Source organism: Trichosurus vulpecula, chromosome 4 (assembly GCF_011100635.1).
Source record: "Trichosurus vulpecula isolate mTriVul1 chromosome 4, mTriVul1.pri, whole genome shotgun sequence".
In the NCBI taxonomy this organism is placed as follows: domain Eukaryota; kingdom Metazoa; phylum Chordata; class Mammalia; order Diprotodontia; family Phalangeridae; genus Trichosurus; species Trichosurus vulpecula.
The window spans coordinates 53,217,005-53,237,685 of record NC_050576.1 but is presented as its reverse complement, the minus strand read 5'-3'; the positions used below and the strand labels follow the sequence as shown (position 1 = coordinate 53,237,685).

General features: G+C 35.6%; 1 protein-coding gene across 1 annotated transcript in view; it reads right to left on the bottom strand.

Annotated features, from left to right (window-relative positions):
• ADGRL4 (adhesion G protein-coupled receptor L4) overlaps positions 1 to 20,681 on the bottom strand; it is a 141,047-nt gene that overhangs the window by 59,616 nt on the left and 60,750 nt on the right. Inside the window, exon 3 of the mRNA XM_036757737.1 lies at positions 9,613 to 9,765. Coding sequence (XP_036613632.1) covers positions 9,613 to 9,765 — 153 coding nt within the window. The remainder of the gene's footprint in view (positions 1 to 9,612; positions 9,766 to 20,681) is intronic.

Sequence of the window (20,681 nt, the reverse complement as noted above, 5' to 3'; positions counted from 1 at the left end):
TGTTTAAGCAGATAAAAAGAACCCGTGCTTTCCGGGCGTGCCAGCAGCCTCCTGGGTGCTGGCTGTGGGGGGATCTTATGTCCCCACAGAAGCTGCCAGCTGGATGGTTAAAACACAGGCCCTGTGGATAGAAAGACATATCCTCACATATTTTTTGAATCCTTCATATTTATCATTTTTTACAGTACAACGATACTCTATTTTATCCATGGAACTTAATTTATTTAGCCATGCCCAATCAGTAGAAACCTCTTGTTTCCAATTCTATGCTACCGTAAAAATGCAATATTTGGTGAATATTGGTCTCTTGTTTCTGTTTTTGACCTCCTTGGAGTAGGGTATCCATGGGTCAAAGAATAAGGATATTTTGTTTTTAGCTTAATTCCAATTACTTTCTAGAATGATTGGACCAATTCACAACCCAGAAAAAAGTATATTAATGTGCTACCAACATTGATTATTCCCATCTTTTGTTATTGGTAGTTTGATAATTATTTTGATTTATATTATATTGTTATTTGTGGTAATCTTATGTTTAACAGTTTGCATTTCTTTTTTAAAAATTTATTTTATTTTTAATTTGTGGAATAAAACAAGCATTTCCATAACATAGCATAATAAAAAGATGACTGAGAACAATTTATTCTATATCCCTTGACCACTTATTCATTGGGAAATTACTTTTGGTCTTATATATATATTTTTAGTTCCTTATATATCTTTGATATTAGGTACTTATTGGAAATATGTGATGCAAAGATTTTCTCCTACTTGATATATTTTCTCTTATCCTAATTGCATTGCATTGATTTTATTCATGTAAAAGCTTTTAAATTTCATACAACTTAAGTTATCTATTTTATTTCCTATAATCACTTCCATTCTGTTTTTTAAGAAGTCTCCTAGTCATAGCTATGAAAAGTACTTGAACTTATCCTCTTCTAAATTTTGAATTCTATGACTCGTAACATTTAGGTCATTTGCACATTTCGAGCTTATTGAGGTAGATAGTGTAAGATGGTCTAAACCTAATTTCTGCCAAAACGCTTTCCAGTTTTCCTAGTATTTCTTGTTAAATAGGTAGTTCTTCACCAAGCAATTTGTGCTTTAAGGTTTAGCATTCATCGAGTAATTGAGTTTTATTGTTCCTAAAATTACTCTCCCTAAAAATTATCTTATATTTATTTGTAATAGTTCCCCAATAGAATATAAACTCCTTGAGGCTAGAGATTGTTCCGTTTTTGTCCAGCTCTAAGATTCTCTGAATGTCAGCCAACTTCCCCTTTCCATTTCCTAGGCTGTAGCACTGTCAGAAGCCACTATACAACTCTCCTTTCCACCTACAGTAGAACACTCAACACCTTTCACCTGTCTGCATGGTCAGAGCAACTCCATTATTGCCAACTCAGTGCAAGTTGCCCACTAACCTTTGTGCCTTTGAAATATCACTAAACTTGAGCACCTAATGTAATTTTTACTCCAGTTTACATTTACTCTTTTCATTAACTGGACTATCCCTTTGTGTGCACAACAATTTCATGGCTCCGCAGCCTAGCACAGGAAGTTCTAAAAGTCACCAATAACTGAATTTCCTGGTGTTATTTTCATTCTACTCACACCCAAATCAACTAGATATTTTCCAAAATTTATAAAGAGAGAGAAATTTAAAATGTAATCTTGCTCAATAGGCAGAAAAAGGAAAATAAATTAAAACACAGTGCTCATGGTACTCAGGACTAAGCAGTCTGACCTTTCTAGCCAATAAAGATTGTGTGTTTGTGTGTGTATATATATATATATATATATATATATATACATATATATATATATATATACATATATATATATATGTGTGTGTGTGTGTGTGTGTGTGTGTGTGTGTGTGTGTGTATGGGGCGCATTGAACAAATTTTACTATATCATAGTACTAATCAGATTATATGGCTCTTTTATTCAAAGAATTAGAAACAAATCAGGGAGGAAGAAATAGTTTTTTAATTACTTCCACAGATATTATAGAAATACACATTAATATATACAGATATGTATTCTATGTAAATAGAATATAACTTTATAGAATCAAATTCTATGATTTCATTAGAGTAGGGCATTTCTAATGTGAAGGCTCCCTTCCCCTGGTATAGTAACAAGCATTTATTAAGCATCTCCTATATGCTAAGTGCTTTATAATCATCATATTATTTGATCCTTCCAACAACCCTGGGAGGTAGGTACTATTATTATCCCCATTTTACAGGTGAGGAGACTGAGACAGACAGAGGTAAAGCAACTTGCCAAAGGTAACACAGTTGGTAAATGTCTGAGGCTGGTTTTGAGCTCTGAAGGTCTTCCTGACTCCATTTCCAGTGCTGGGTCCGTTGTACCTTATGGCTGCCTCTATCTGAGAGATGGATATCTCTATGTATAGCCTCTGTTTACAATCTTATAAACTCATCTCAGATTATATTCTCGCAGTGTCCTGGAACACTGAGAGGTTACTTGATTTGCCTACCTGCTACATAGCTTTTGTTGTTGTTGTTAAGTCATGTTTGATTCTTCATGACCCCACGCATCATCATAGCATGCCAATACTGTCTGTGGGACTTTCTTGGCAAAGATATTAGAATGGTTTGCTATTTCCTTCTCCAGTGGATTAAGGCACACAGGGGTTAAATGGCTTGCCCAGCATCACATAGATAGTAAATGTCTGAGGCCAGATTTGAACTCAGGTCTTCCTGACTCCAGGGCCAGCGCTCTATCCCCTGAATGACCTGTCTCTGTTACATAGCTAGTATGAACCAGAATCCAGGATTTGAAGCCAATTCTTGACTCTAAGGATAATTATGCCACGCTGTCTCTCTTCTTCTATTACAGTTTTTCATTTCCTATTTACAGTGGATTCTAATGACTATAACTATCAGACCTGTCAAGCTTATGCATCTACCAACATTTGGAATTAGCTGAAATCCAGGGAAAAGAGGCATACTTGTATAAGGTGGTAATAGATGTATTTCTTTGTTCAAATTCCCTGAGGATGATCAAAATACACAAAGAAAATTACTACAGTATTGAAAAAGAGAAATAGTTGCATGGCTGCCAAAGAAAGGTAATCCTTAAGGACAGCAAAAATTGGTGAGAAATAGCATTTTTCCAGAGAACCTGTTTTGCACTGTAATCCTAAAAATAATCCATCAAACAAAACATAGGCAGAAGCTTGAGTTATGGGGGTTGGGTGCAGGACTTCAACACAACTCCCAATGCCCTGGACCAAAGAGTATTTAAAGTAGGACTCCAGGAAAAGAAAATAAATTGCAAAGTATTAGAGTCATTCAACAAAACTGCAATAAAAGAACATTGGTAGAATAGATTTTGAAGTAATAAATATGTTACATCTAAAATAATTGTTCTTCCTTTTTAACTCATCAAGTTAGAGAAGTTAGAGAGAATCTCTGTCTCTGTCTCTACCTCTGTCTCTGTCTCTGTCTGTCTGTCTCTCTCTCTCTGTGTCTGTCTCCTCTCCCCCCACCCCCACCCCCATATATTTGGTGACTTCTAACAAAATAGGGGTGATTCTATCTTTGTAAGGTATCATCAGGGGCTGCATAAGGTGGATTTTTGTGATTTGGGGTTTTTAAGTAACATGAGCAGAAGAGAAGTAAGATACATTCTGGAAACAAGATATACCTGGGAATGCAGCAGCATTAAAATTATATTAAACTCCAATGATTAAGATGTTAAAGGTTAGATTTTTTCCCTCTTGTAACCAAGCCATTTATGTCTACAGTTATAGGTGATAATTAAAGGCAAATTCCCCATTTTAGATGGCAGGCCTTTCCTAATGGTAAATTAACAAACATAATCTGCTAGGGAGAATTAAGATTGAGATACAGCAAATTTTCTGGGCAGGAATTTCATGCATTGAAAATTTTAAGTTAAAATGGCTGATTTTTTTAGAGTTGGAATATTTTTTTCTTATTTGGAGGAACAAAGCACTCCGCCAACATCTATTTGAGAATTTCCAGTAGCATATGTACACACACACACACACACATATATTGCAGAGAATAATGGATTGGGGATTAGGGGACTAGGCTGCCAGCCCTAGTGGTGTCAGCTTTAGAAGCCTCTAATCTTGTTTTGGGGAATTGGATAGCACAGTGGACAGACTCTCTGGTCTGGAGTCAGGAAGACTCTTCTTCTTGAATTCAAATTTGGACTCAGACACTAGCTATGTGACCCTGGGGAAATCACTTAATCCTGTTGGCCTCAGTTTCCTCATCTGTAAAATGATCTGGAGAAGGAAATGGCAAATCACTCCAGTATCTTTGGCAAGAAAACCCCCATTGAGATCAAGAAGAGTTTGAAATAACTGAACAATGACAAAACAATCTTGTTTTATTTCGTTTAAACTGAAAATAATAGTGCTTATCCTGGCTAACAAGAACAATTGTCATTTATAGAGTGCCTTAAGGTTTGCAAAGTTCTCGACACATGTCATCTTGCTTGAACCTCATAGTCACCTCGTGAAGTAAGTTCCATTATTATGCTCCTTTTATAGATGAGGGAATAAACTGAGAATGATTAACAGACTTTCCCAGGATCACACAGCTAAGTCAGAGGTCCTATTTAAGTTTGGGTTTTCCTGACTCCAATTCTATTACCTTATCCACTTCACCAATTCAGCTCTGTGTTGTTGTTGTCATCATTCAGTTGCACAGTTGTTTTCAGTCGTGTTTGACTCCCCATGACCCCATTTTGGGTTTTCTTGGCAAAAGACACCAGAGTGGTTTGACATTTCCTTCTCTGGTTCATTTTACAGATGAGGAAACTGAGGCAAACAGGGTTAAATGACTTGCCCAGGGTCACACAGATAGTGTCTGAGACTGGATTTGAACTCAAGGCTCGATGATTTATCCACTGCACCATGTAGCTGTCTTCTCTACCTCACTAATTTTCAGTATTACATATTTTGAAAAGTGTAAAACAGATTCAAGACACTCTTACAATAACCATTCCTCGTCCTCCTCATCATCATTACTTAAATGACAGTCTTTCTTTAAGATAGACATTATTATTATCATAGCTCACATTTCTATAGCACTTTAACATCTGCACAGCACTGTACATACATTTTCTCATGTGAGCTTCAGAGTAGTCCTGAGAAGTAGGTGCTATGGGGTATTGGTATATAATAATTCCAATTTTACAGATGAGGAAACTGAGGCTCAGAGAGCTGAAGTAAACTGTCCATTCTCACACTGACATAGGTAACCACTGTTCAGCTACCTATAGTTCTAAAATTTCATTTGAAATATATATTTTTTTGGTCTCCATCTTGTATCCACAGAGCTTGGCATATATAATATGCACTTAAAATGCATGTTTATTGATTAACTACTATCTTTTATTCTCATATAATCTTCATTTCTGACTGTCTCCTTCCTCTATTCCCTGTAGGGGTAGAGGGATGAACAGTAGATCCATTTTTAGGCCCCCAGATTTTAAAAAATGGGCAAGAAAGGCAGTATGGTAGAGTTGATAATTGCTGGATTAGTTAGTAGGAGACATCATTTTTAATACACCTCAAACTCTTAGAACCTCAGTTTACTCATCTCTAAGAAGAGGATAATAACTCTTGCCTCACTCATTGCACAAGGATTGTTGTGAGCGAATCACTTTGGAGATGTTGGAGCACTCTGGAAATTTGAGCGATTCTGAAGAACTTGATTTCCCAGCATAGGACTGGGAATGTCGCAAGGGGCAGAACCAAAAATTGTACTTCTATCCAGAGATAGCTTACTAAATTCCTTATATGCTTGCCACCCAACAGGCATTTAATAACTGCTCAAGGACTGATTGATGTGCTAGACCAGAGATAATAGTTTCCTCATCATGGCTTCCCAGGTGCTCGATGTAGCTCTTCTATGGGTTTGCTGGATGACTTCGGGCCAATCTTTGACTTTCAGTTTCTTCCATCAGTAAAATTGGGAGGACAGAGCAAATGAACTCTAAGATTCCTTCCAGTACTAGCATTCTATTATTCTGCATTATTTACTATTGAGTACTTTGTGGGCTGCTAAGTGGTGGTAAATTGATTGATGAGAACTTCTCAAGTTCCAAAAGAAAGTTAATTTTAAAGGTCAAAGAATTAGAGTCACCAGAGAATTTGTTTCTGAAAACTGTGCCTATTAAAATCCCTGAATATCTCCCTCTCCTATCAGAATCCAATTCAAACCTCTAGCCCCTAGTGAATTTGGTTGTTGATTTTCAGTAAACGAACAAATTACAGTGTAAGAACATTTTCAATGTCCTCCAGATAGTCTGTTTATTATAAACACCAGTTTGGAATAATCTTCCATTGGCATAGGAAATGAATTTATCTTATTCATAGGAAATCAAATATTTTCAGAAGATATCTTTATGAACCTGAACTAACTCACTAAACAGTACCATGGGGTCATGCATATTCCATAGAAGTGTCACTTAACAACAAGCTCGTAGCAAAAGCAAAGGGAGAATCTGCCACACAGAAATCGAAACTGAATATTTTTCAGGACCCACTGGGGCCAACATCTGAATATAAATTTACAAAACTCAGAACATGAACAACAACTTGTGACCAGAATATATTTTGTTTCTTGGGCATAACAGATCAATTTTTCAAATTTAATATTTATTCAATTTGTTGCAACTGCACCCTAGGCCACTAGACCTCAGAGCTTTCTAAAATTATTTTCTCTGTATGTTATTTGATTTGGTTTTCACAGCATAAATTCTTCCTACTTCTCAAGCCATTGGAAAAACTAATACTGTAAAGCAACTTATTAAATATAAGGATTGTTTGAAGGAACTGGAGATATTTATCCTTAAGAAAAGAAGATTTGGTTGGGCATGGGGCACAATAGGTACCCTTAAGTTTTTGAAGAATTGTCATGTTATTTAAGAATTTAAGAATTATGAGAGACTTCAATTGTCTTCTAGTCCAACCCATACTCAAAATGAAATCACCACTCTAACACACCCAAGAAGGGTTCATCCAGCCGTTCCTTGACAACCTCCAATAAAGTGGATTCACTTTTGGATAGCTCTAATCGTTTGGCAGTTTCCCCTGGCATTGGGACTAAATTAGAATTTATCTTTTATCATTACTCTTGGTTTGTTCTATGGGATCAAATGGAGCATTTCTGATACTCATGGCAGCTTTTTGAATATTTGAAGATAACTACCTTTGCTTGACTCCTTTCTAATATTACCACTTCCTTCAACCAATTCTTGTGTGACATGGACTCAAGTATATGCACCATCCTGGTTGTCATCTTCTAGACATTCCAGTTTGTCAATGTACTTTCTAAAATGTGGCATCTAGAACTAAACAAAATTGAACAAAAGAAAACCAAAAAAGTCCAGATGTTGTCTGACCAAGGCATATCCTCTCTTGGCTCCATTACTGACTCTGGATATCTCTACCATTCTCTAGCAAAGGGCTTTCTGGAGCTAGATTGTTTTGGCTCTGGAGAGCTGATCATTAAATTTGCAGTGTGAGTGCTTATACCTCAGAGATTGGCAAATGCCACAAAACAAGGCTTGATTTATTATTTCATTGATTGTCCAGACTTGAGAAAGTGAGGGAGAAAATGTTAATATTGTGAATAAAGATTAAAAGCTTGTAGGAATATTGTTGTTCCCCCACCCCCCGCCGAAGAACTGGTTGTTAAACATTTACCAGCATACCTCTGTCTCCACCCTCCCAGTACCACCTTTGATTGGTGAGTTTCTCCTACCTCCACACCTCCCATTTAAGGAAGTGCCAGAACTATTCATGCTCACTCTTGTCTTAGCTTGACTCCTGACACTCCAGCTTTCTCCACCTTGCCACACATTCCTGCTTTTCAATTCCCTTTTTGTGTTGTCTACCTGCACTAGAATATAAGTTCCTTGATGGTAGGAATTGTCTTTCTTTTTGCTTGTATTTGTGTTCCCAGTGCTTAGGCAGCTAGGTGTTAGAGTAAATAGAACACCGGGCATGGAATCAGCAAGAGATTTTTCAATATATCCTCAGACACTAGTTGTGTGACCTGAGGCAAGTCATTTACCCTCTGTTTGCCTCAGTTTCCTCAACTATAAAATGGGCATGATGCAGTGGTAGGATTCAGCCAGTTGGCACTGGTTAGGTAGAACCGGTACCTAATTTTAGGTTGAGTTCAGCAAACCCATTGTTAGCAGGGGCAGTGCCTTGGCTCATTTGAATCCTACCACTGGCACGATGATAGTACCTATCTCTCTGGGTTGTGAGAATCAAATAAGATAATATTTCTAAAGTACTTAGCACAATGTTTGGCACATAGTAGGTGCTTAATTAATGCTTGTTTCCTTTCTTATCGCAATGCCTGGCACAGAGTAATTAATAAATGCCATAACTCTTCTCTTTTCTTCTCTCCCCACCCCTCCCCTCCCCTTTCCCCTCCCCTCCTCTCCTCTTCTCTTCCACACATCTTACCCTATCAAGCTATCACAGTGAGACTATCACCTTCTTATTCATGGAAAATATGCCTCTTTTAATGCAATCCAATATCACATTAGTTTTTCTCAGTTTCAATGCCACACTAATGACTCATGTCCAGCTTACAGTCCACTCAAAATCCCCAAAATATTTTCCAGATAACCTCTATCTCAGTGTTCCTCTTCCATCTTACACCAGTGAAGTTGATTTTTTTGAACCCAAGAGTACAGTATGAATTCATCCCTATTTCCTCCCTGTGCTCTCTAGCTGTCAACAACCTTTTAGATTCTTATGCTAGATATTAAATACTCACCATCCAAGCTTTGTATCATCTGAAAATTGGATGAGAATGCCATCTATGCCTTAATCTAAGTAATGGATAAAAATTTGAAAGAACACAAAGCAAAGGAGAGATCCCCAAGGCACTTCAATGGGGACCTCTTGCCAAGACAGCATTGACACATTAATGACCTCTCATTTGAATACAGCTGTGCAACCAATTCTTCACCTTCTAGTCAACTTATTTTCATCTTTTCCAAATCAAATAATATTTGTAAAGTGCTCAGCACAGTGCCTGGTACATAGTAGATGCTATATAAATGTTCCCTTCTCTTCCTCTTAGAATAGTATGAGAAACTTATCAAACATTTTGTTAAAATCTAGTTGTTGGATGGCCACTTGTTGTGTATGTTATAGTAGAACTTATTAACCTGGGGTCCATGACCTTTTTAAAAAGTTTCATAATTTTATTTCAATGTAATTGGTTTTCCTTTCAATCTAATACATTTTATTATATGCATTTAAAAACATTATTCTGAGAAACAGTCCAAAGGCTTGGACCACCGAAGAGGTCCATGACCCAGCCCCGCCCCCCCCCCCCCACAAAGGTGTAGAATGGCTGTTATCAGGGGTATTCTTCTTCAAGTTGGACTACATGGCCTCCAATATCTTTTATAGCTTAGTAATTTCATTAAACAGTATCATATTGACAGAAAATCTCTAACATAGTTTACGAGTAGGAACTAGGAGGATCTGGCTCAGTTTCTATCAAATTAATCTATCTCATAAGTAAGAGTCACATGAAATGAACCACCATTTTAAAGCCAACTTACCTATACAAGTAGTTCCATCATTAGTTACAAACTTGTTTTGGGAGCTGCTAGATGTAAAGCCAGGTGCACACATGCAGAAATAACTCCCCTCTGTATTAGTGCAGTTGGCATTTTCGCCACAAGGCTGTGTAGAGTTTTCACACTCATTATCATCTAGGAAAATATCAGTTGAAAGGTCATGTTATTTTTAATTCTTGAAAATATATTATTTGAACATAATTGAAAGTAGGCTCTATTATTTTGCAGCATCTTAATTTGATGATTTCAATTGCTTGAAATTTAGAATAAAAAGCAGAGGACAATTATCCCTATTAGTAGATAACACATGATATACATAGAAAACCCAAGAGAATGTTGGAGAAGCCAAGTGAAGCCATTAACAACTTTTGTGAAGTGGCAGAATAAAAATGAAATACTCAAAAATCACCAGTACTTCATACAATATTAACAAAACCCAGAAAAAAGCAATAAATGAAATTCCATTAAGTATAACTACTAAATGCATAAAATATCTGGGAGTTAATTCAAGACATATATGAGATTTATTTGAATGCAATGAAAATGCATACTATATGGATGAAAAAGTAGGGCTCCAAAGGGCAGAGGGTTGTTCTGGGCTCATGGTTCTGCTGTAAGAGCTAGCATTCACATGGACCTTTAGTGTTTCTCAAGTGCTTTACATACATTAACTCATTTGATCTTAACAATGGAGGCTGAGAAAGGTTAAGCAACTTGGCCAGGGTCACACAGCTAGTAAATATGTGAGGCAGGATTTGAATTCAAGTCTTCTTGCTTCTGAGGCCAACATTCGACCCACTGTGCCACATAGCTGTTATATCAATATAATAAACATGGCAATGCTATCTAAACTGATTTATAGACAGTGCTATGCCAATGAAGCAGTCAATTACCTTCCAATGGAAGATTTTATTCAACCCAAGGAAACATTTGCAAAATTCCTGGAGAAAGAAATCCTGTCTCTAACATTTACTATGTATGCGGCCTTGGTCAATGAACCTTTCTGAGTCTCTGTTTCTCATCTATAAGATGAAAGGAAAATAATCAATGACCACCAAGTCCCCTTCTAGCTCTAAATTCCCAGAATTGCAAGGGAAATGATGAAAATCAATTTAAGAATAAAGAAGGAGTAATATTACTAGATCTCAGACTATATTAAAGGAAGTAATCATCAGAATTACTTGGTACTGGTCAAACAATATGAAGGCAAAGAATATGAAGGCAAAGAAGAAAGAAGAATTGACCCTAGAGGCAGCATAGAGTAGTGAAGACAAAGTAGGACCTGTGAGTCACATGCCTAGGTTCAAATTCTGCCTCAGACATCTTCTAGCTGTGTGACCCTGGGCAAGTCACTCAACCTTAGCACTGGTTTCTTCATCTGTAAAATAAGGGGGTTGGACTTATTGTCCTCTAGGAACCCTTCCAGCTGTAAATCTATGATCTTTCATATTCTCTATCATCCAGCTAAAGTGTCCTTCTTTGCTGTTCCTTGCATGTGGCATATCATTTCCAGTCCATGTCATCATGCAGGTTGCCTTTCATTCCTAAGATGTACTCCTCCCTTCTGCCTGTTTCTTTAGTTTCCTGCAAATTTCAGATTAAATACCACCTTTGCCATGAAGTCATTTCTCATTCCCCATTCCACAGCTGCTACCCTTCAAAATTACTCTGTACTCATTTTGTAAATAGATAGAATGATAGAATGCAAGCTTTCTGAGGACATTACCAGAGTAGATGTTTAGTGCTTGTAGATTGACTGATAGATTAAGTTGAAATTTATGATTTGTTCCTATGATAATTATCCATAGCAACCCATTAAAAGATTCAGTCGGCACAGCAGTGACTAGATGAAGGAGAATTTTCCTGTATCTTCTACCTAAATTTTATCTTCTGGTGTATTTCTAAACATATCTTAGACATGGTCAGTGGTTCAAAGAATAATTTCCCCTGAACTTGGTCTGAAGAAAATGAGTTAATAAAGCTGATCCACATTGAGGGACCAGGCAACATTCATGAAAACCCTAAGTCCTCCCTGCTTTCTCTCTTTTTCCTTCCTTCCTTCCTTCTTTTCTTCCTTCCTTCCTTCCTTCCTTCCTTCCTTCCCTCCTTCCTTCCCTCCTTCCTTTTTTCTTTCTTTCCTTCCTTCTTTCCTTCCTTCCTTCCTCCCTCCCTCCTTCTCTCCCTCTCTACTTCCTTCTTTTCTTCCTTCCTTCCTTCTTTCCTTCCCTCCTTCCTTCCCTCCTTCCTTCCTTCCTTCCTTCCTTCCTTCCTTCCTTCCTTCCTTTCTTCTTTCCTTCCTTCCTTCCTCCTTTCCCTCCCCTCCTGTCCTGAACATTCCAAGAATATGATCAATCTTCTGTCTTGGGGAAATGTGTTCAACACTTAACCCGGCTTTTGGTTTGAATGAAATCTTAATTAATTTTAAAGTCAGAATTCATGCTATTAACCCAATGCAAAATTATGCATAGATATCAAGATAAAGGGAGAACATATAAAAGCTAAATTTCCTAATTTAATATTAGATCATAGTGTGAGGGTGAGATATCTAAAATGGCATAACAAAGGATTATACCTTTAAAAACACGAATAGCTAAATATAAGGAAATCCATCTTATTTAAACTGCCATTCCTCATTAATTTCAAACACTAAAAAATTAGTCATATTTTAAAATGTAAATTATATATTTAATTTCTATGCAATTTATAACCATCAAATATCAATGTGGGAAGAATTAATGAATAACTAATCATTCAATCAAAGGAAATTTGTGTTCAATAGGCCATCTAAAGTCTTTCTACATGTATAATTCTTTTTATTTTTGATTTTTGGTGGGGAAAGGAGAATATCAGGAAAAAGAGAAAGGTCATTCCTATTCTAGGTCTGAATTAAAATTGTTTTATTGCTCAGGATTTGAAAGCACAATGATTATTTTGTCATAATTCAGTTTCAATTAGCAACTCCTATTTTATTATTCATGGATACATTTATTTAAACATAAATATGAAAATAATTTCCTCAATAATGTAATCATCTATAAAATCAGGATATTAATTTTACCAACTTGGATATAATCTATTAAAATATCTTAATAAAAATTAAGTGAACTCTACTTCTCAAATTATATCTGGAATAAGTTGAGAATTTTTAAAATACAAAACATTATAATCAAAATGAATTTTCATATGAAAACATTTTGTCAGTTTTAGAAAGAGAAAACAACTATTGGTGACTGACATAATGGAGATGAAAACTGTTTTTCTAAATTCCAGATACACAATGAAAAGTATACAATATGCAATTCACTTTGCCGTAAATAATGCTCAAGCTTTGGATTAAACAAATTTGTCTGTCCATTTTATGGCAGTCACTTAACTGAAAATTGACATTTACTTGGGGAAATTAGATTTTAAAGTGTTCAGAGAAACCATGTAGGATCCATGGCTTAGTATTTTAAAGGTTAAATTGTATCAAAAGGGATAGAATAGATCCTTTGAAAATGATATTCTGATGTCACAAACTATTTGAAAGAAAAGAAATTTTGGTGGGAGGGTGATGGTAGCTTTTCTTTGGGAGAAGTATAGAGATCCTTTAAACAAATTCAAATTTAAAACAAAAAGAAATTTACAGAAGATGGAAGCAAAGGAAAATGACTGAAGAGGATTTTTAAAAAATGGTATCACATCATAAGAATAAAAAAAGAACAACAAAGCTCCACACAATGCTTTGAAGATTAACTAGCAGTAATAACAGCTTACTTTTACATAGGGGCAGCTAAATGGCTAGGTGGATAGAATGCTGGGCCTGGGCAGGAAGACTCCCCTTCCTGATTTCAAATCTAGCCTCAGACACTTATTAGCTGTGTGACCTTGGGCAAGTCACTTAAACTTCTTTGTTTCAGTTTCTTCATCTCTAAAATGAGCTGGCAAAGAAAACATATAGTTGATGGGAGTGACTGGTAAAACCTATGGAACCCCTCGCAGAATAATGGTTTAAATGCATAGGATAAGATATACAGGACAATAAAGGAAACCAATTACAGTAAAGTTATCAAAACATTTTAAACATTTATAAATCTAGGTTAAAAATCCTGGACTATAGAGAGGCTATTTTGAGGTATCTGTATCACTAACCTTTTCCACCTGTGACCTGATCAGCTCACTATTGACCTATGAACCCCTCGAACCCAAAAAGAAATGTACAGACCAAAAAGTGTCCCCAAGAAATTCTTTTTCTCCTCCAGATTCACAATAGGCAAGTCTCAACTTCACAAAACTTAGAAAAAATAGGCAGCCGCTGAAATGGAAGAGGCAGTTTTCCTTGAGACTGCTGTTGTTACGAAGAACTTTTACATGCTCAACCACTATTTCCCAGTACAACTTAGGTACATACAAACAAGAAGAGCCTTCAATTCTTTGTTCTGATGCATGGCAAGGAGGTGCAGTTCCAAGGATTGGTCCTAGATGCTATGTGAGTAGAAGACACTATAGACAGAATGTTTATGGTATGTCAGAACCTTGGACAGCTCCTGCTTGCTAGATTTTTCTTTTCCATTTTTTGTTCCCTAATATGAATGCCAAAATAATGTGAGTATAATACAATCAAGAACTTAATATTTATCTCCACTGATGAGTGTTTGCTTACTTAGATGAGAAGTTGTTTTTCAGTTATTTAAAAAAAACCCTAAGAAGAACAAGATCATTATTCTGAGAGTTCATTTGAATAGAGAAAATTCAGATCAAGAAATGGTTGCAAAAATTAATATAGTAAAAGTCTGTCAGTTACTTTGGCTTAAATCAACCCATTTACTATTAGCCCAAAGGTGGGATGTTTAATGTGAAAGCTTATTCTTTGATATTTCAAAGATCCATAATTTCATTGGTACAGATATTCCTATCTCCAAGAAAGATCAAAACCTCTTTTTTCCTTATTAGGCAGTTTTTTTTAATTTCCATGGCTAAAAACAAAACAAAATAAGAATCAGTTGGTGGTCTGAATTTTATTGATGAAGCTCTCTAAAAAGGGCAAGTGTGGTCCTTGGATGACTGTCTACAGGCCAGCACCTGATGTCTTCATAATGAAAGGAATATTAGAAATCAATGCTTTGATGGAAGAATCTTAACAAAACTTGTATCATCTACACAACATGTAGAGGTATCACAGAGGGAGTATAATAGAGGTCCTAAATGTTGCACAGTAGAAATATAATATAGTATGCACATTTGCAATTTTATGTGTCATTATAATGAGAATTTGTCTTCTAAACTGTCTCACTACAGAAACTTATATGGCAAGAAAAATTATATACAAATACAATATTATCTTTTGATCTGGGTTAAATCACTAATAATTAAAAGGATGCAAGCTAAAGCAATTCTGAAATCCCATCTCATATCTACCAGATTGGCAAATATGACAAGAAAAGAAAAGAATAAATGCTAGAGGACCTTCAGGGAAACAGGCACACTGGTGCAGTGTTGATGGAGCTGTAAATTGGTAAAACCATTATGGAAGAAAAAATTGATTTTCAAAATATTTTCATAAATGCTTTTCCACAAAACAAAAGATTTCTCTTGGAATAAAATCTGTACATGAAACCTCCATTTCCTTTAAGTAGAATTCTACTTTTGTTAATGTGGTTCAATGGAAAGAACACTAAATTTTGAGTTAGAGAATATGGATCTATTAATTAGCTGTATCGCCTTGCCCAAGTCACTTTGCTCTCTAGGTGTCTCAGTTTCCTTAGCTATAAAATGAGGGAGTTGATCTGGGTGATTTATGAAATGCCTTCCATGTCTAGATCTATGAATCTATTAATCTGTGATTTAGATGCTATGGGTTCTTTCGATTATGTGGAACAAGAGGTCTTCACTTGGGGTCCAAGTTTAGGGATCCCTTTTTAGATCTCAGGATGGAAAAATACATGTTTATTTAATACAATTGGTTTCATCGGTAATCCTATGTATTTTATTTTATGAATTTAAAAATATTATTCCTAAAAGAAGTCTGTAGACTTCACTGTACTGCCAAAGGAGTGTATGTCACAGGAGAAGCTAAGAACCCTGATGTAGAGGGACCTCAAAAGTTATTATGACTAAAAAATGTATAAAGGACATACAGCCCAGTAACAGACCACATTTGAGGCCTTTTAAACTTGGTAGGACCTATAAGATGTTGCTCTCTCTTGATTTGTCCTTTGAAAATCCAATTCAAAAAACATTTCCTAAATGCCTTCTACATTCAAGAAACAGTGCTATGTTCTGAAGATGCCAATACCAAAAATATCAGGCCCTGACTTCAAGGAGCTTACTCACTATTCAGAAAATGCAAAGGTACACAGAAAAATAAATGCATTTCAATCTAAGAACTAACTGCTAGAAGAATCAAGTAAGATTTTCCATAGAAGGATAATCCAAAAAAACCTTCAGAACAGTACTAGCATCAAGTATATATACATATATACATATACATATACATATACACACATGTGTATGTGTTTGTGTGTGTGTAATTATGGAGAGAGAAGGTGAGAGAAAGAAGGGATAAAGAGAGAGGAGAAGAAAAATAATGATAAGAGGAAAAACAAGAGAAAGAAGGAGAAGAAAAAGAGGAAGAAGAGGAAGAAGTAGGAGGAGGAGAAGGAGGAAAGGGAGGAGATGGAGAAGGAGAAGAAGAATAAGAGGAGGAGGAGGAGGAGGAGGAGGAGGAAGAAGAAGAAGAAGAAGAGGGAGAGGCAGAAGAAGAGGAAGAAAAAGAAGAAAAGGAAGAAGAGGGAGAGGCAGAAGAAGAGGAAGAGGTGAATGAAAAGAAATAAAAGAGTAGGAAAAGGAGGAGAAGAAGGAGAAGGAAAAGATCAAGAAGAAGAGGCAGAAGAGGGAAGTGGAGGAGTTGGAGAAGGAGAAGGAAGAGTAGGAGGAGGAAGAAGAAAAGGAGGAAGGGTGCAGGCAGAGACAGTGGTGGTGCAATAGATGAAGAACCAGCCTGTAAGTCAGAAAGACATGGCTTCAAGTCTTGCTTCTGACATATACTAGCCTGGGTGACCCTGAATATGTCTCTTAACTCTCAGTGATCTAGCCCAGAGGTGTCACAGTCACTCAGCCCAAATCAGATTAAAATGTAGATGGAAAATATTTAACAAAATACAACATAGACAATGCTAATTTCTGTTTTTCTAAGTCAATACGCAGCCTGCAGGAATCCATTTCTATTTGAATTTGATACAAATGCTCTAGCCAACTCTCTAAGACCAAAACTCTTAGGGAAGATACTGACTTGCTTTGGTAGAAGAAATTTCCTATTCTAGGAATGCCCTATGTCAATAAAATAACAAGTCTAGGCCTTACTCTCAGTTAATAGAATTATTCACATATATGCATAGAAATAAATAAGCACTTGTAGCTACATAAATAAACATCATGCTTAAATTGCTATAAAAACAGACATATATACTTAAATATAAAATATACTTACATATTCATTTCTGTATTTATATATAAACATAGTTATATACAATATATATTTACATATAGTTATTTTTTAATTTTATGTATATATATGAAATATCCCCAAAGTCTCAGCATAATTTTAAGATGTTAAAATTTAATAACTTAAGCATTATGCATGTATGTCATATATGTTATGTATTTATATATAATATGTAGCATATAAAATTAATAGCATTAATATACACTGAAATGTAATATATGCTTGTATATTTGTTTCTATACTTATATATAAACATATAATTACATATCAATATATACTTACATATAATTATTTCTGTAGCTGTATGTATGTGTATATGTATGTATATATATGTATGTATGTATGTGTGTGTATACACACAAATACACACATACATACAGAGTCTTCAAAAAGTCTCAGACTTTTGTGATACACTATATAATTCATTAAATAAATGTATTATATCTATGTCTGTATCATATGCATATGATACATATACATGCATACATTACACTTAGTTCTATAGCTATAAATGTCTTTTATATTTATCGAGAAGTAGCAAAATGACCTCAAATTTCAAAGTCAGGAGACCCAAAATGAGTGGCTCCAAGCCTCTAAGCCTCATTTAGCACATATGAAAAGTGGGGATAATAACACTTGTATGACCTCCCAGAGTTTTGTGAGGCAAACTCTTCGGAAGCTTTAAAGCACTAAATGAATGAGCTATAATAGAAATCAGGTGACTATTTCATTTGAAAACTTTCCAGTGGTTCCAGAATTGAACAGAAGCTGAAAATAATTTTACTCCAGTTGGGTATAGATTCAGTCACTCAATTACTCAAATATTTATTGAGTTCCCAAGTGTGAATTTGGCTGTACCTGGAGATAAGTAAAATTTAATCAGAAAGACGAAGTCCCTACCCTGTGATCAGAGTTCATATTCTAAAAGAAAGTTGACAAAGAAACATGTAATTGAGTTTTTTAAAATTAAAATTGTTGAAAAATATCCTATAGTTTTATTACACACCCACACCCACCCACCCACCCCACCTCCCACACACACACACACAGACACTGCATATCCATTCCCACATATTCCTAAATTTAGGTTATTTCACAGTAAATCCTAGGAGAAGTTTGAATTGAGTTTATAAGGAACTGTGCACTCAGATCAGTTATAGGCAATATGAAGGAAGATGAGAATTGGATCCCCTGTGAATTTCACCTGTAGAGGCGATATACCGAAAAAAGAGGTATACTGAGAAAGGATGCAAACCAGGCCTGAGACAGAGGTCTCAGGAGGCTTTTCCTGAGAGTCAAGAAGTGGTAATGAACCACTTTCCATTACCTAACTGAATATGTTTATAAAAATAAATTTATATACTCAGAGGTTAAGTGCCTTGCTAAAAAAAGAAAAAAAAAGTCAAATCAAGAAGAAAGAGAAAGAAAATCCTGTCATTGACTCGCTGCCTCCCCACTCTGTTATTTGAAGCCAATCACTTAACCTCTTAGCTCCCTTATCTACAAATTGGGGCTAATGATGCTTTTTCTTTTCCACCTCCCACCCTCCCAGACATGTTATGTGAATTAATTAGTTAAGAGCCCATTTCTCATTTTTCTCCATAACCCATAGAGCTTATCTGAGTGAGGACTCCTTATTGAATTTTAAAGTAACAGAGATAGACAATGATGTCTTAGAGGGAAAAAAATTGCTAATTACAGACAATCTTTAACTTTTTCAATAACTAGGTTCAAATATTTAAATTTCCAGCAGAGTGCTGCATTACTGTAGTTTCGACACGGGAATTTAAATTCCTCAGTCACAGTTTTGTCTACTGTTTTCCAGTCTGAATCATTTGGCTTTGCTACTACATCTCTACAATAGTCCTTTTAATTCTTATTGGAGAACTAGGATAATAAAATTTAAATCAGAATGTCACTTAGGAAATTTAGTATGGCATGTTTGATGTGACTAAAAACTTTCAAGTTATGTGCAATTTAACTATTAAGAAAAAGTATTTTAAGATGAAAATAGGATCTGCATCAATAAAAAATTGAAGATCGCCTATAAGTCTTTATAAGGTCTTCCATGATTGGAGCCAAGTTCAAGGGTCTACTGGAGTCAGCTTATACTGACTCTTTGAGAGACAATTGTTAACTTTTCTGTAAGACCATTTACACTTTGGAAATTAGTAAATGCTACAATTCAAGGCTTGATTTACTCTTTTCTTGATTGTCTAGAATTAAGAAAGAGATGGAGAAATGTCAATAGTGTGGATTAAACTTAAAAGGGTGTCATGAGTTTTCAGAAAGCTGGTTGTTAAATCTTTACTAGTGTCTCACCTCTTTCCATCCCGCCCCCCAAAATGTTTCAACTAAACTGGATTACTAATTATTAATGAGCATCCCCAATGTTTTCCTTTCTCTGTTCCTTGGATTTTTCACCCTATGCTGTGCCTGGTATGTCCTTACTTTCCTGCCCTTTCTCTGACTAGCAATATCTAAACTCTCCTTCAAGTCCTATCTAATGTGCCAACTATTCAAATTTCTACTAATATGACAAGTGTTTCATTAATCCTTTTGTGATTGATCCTTTTGTCATACATCACTTTGTCCTAAAGTCCTATAGTTCTGTTAGAACCCATGTAATGGCAACTGGTGTATTTGGTCTTGTATTATAAATCCATGTGTGTATATGGTATTTCATCAACCAGATTATAAACACAATGGGGTAAGATTATCTATCATTCATCTTTGTATTTTTCTTTGTGGTTTAGCACCTTCTATATAGTAGTAAGTAGTAAACATAGTACCTTCTATATAGTAGGTGCTGAAAAAATGTTGGATAAGTAAATAAATTAGTTTCTATTTTTAAAAATAATTTTAGCTAGTTAAGAAGTTACATGTTTAAGGGCAGGAAATGTTAATGCTTGTCTTTTAGGAGTCATTTTATTTGGGGTTAGATCTGTAGAGAATTGCATTTTATATCTAAATTCAACAAATATTTACAATGATGTGCAGGCACTGTGCTAGGTTTTGGAGATGTAAAGCCCTGCTCTTAAGGATTTTACATTCTACTCAGGAGGATATAACATGTATATAGGTAAGTATGATATAATAAATGGTATGATGGAATAAAAGGAAACATCTAACAACTTCTTCAAGAACAAATGGCACCAGGCTAACTTCATTTCCTTTGATGATCAGATTACAATGGTAGATCAGGGGGATGTAGATATAGTTTATGAAGATTTTAATAAGGCATTAATCAACTCCATCACATAATGATTATAGAACAGTTAGAGAGATGGGCTCTATAATTGGGTAAATTAGGAAGTGGTTGAATGGGCAAAGAGGGAAATTATTGAGTGTTTGACATCAAATATCTAAAACAGGGCACACCGAAGATGACCAAAAAAAATGGGAACAATGCTGGAGGGGTTGTGGGAGGACAGGCACCAGCAAACACTTAACTGACATGTGCTTGGCCATGAGCAGCACCGCCCCCCAACTTGAATAAAAGCAGAGTTGGGGAATCAAACCTACAGATCACCCAAAGCTGGGCTGAATTGCTAACATATTAGAATAA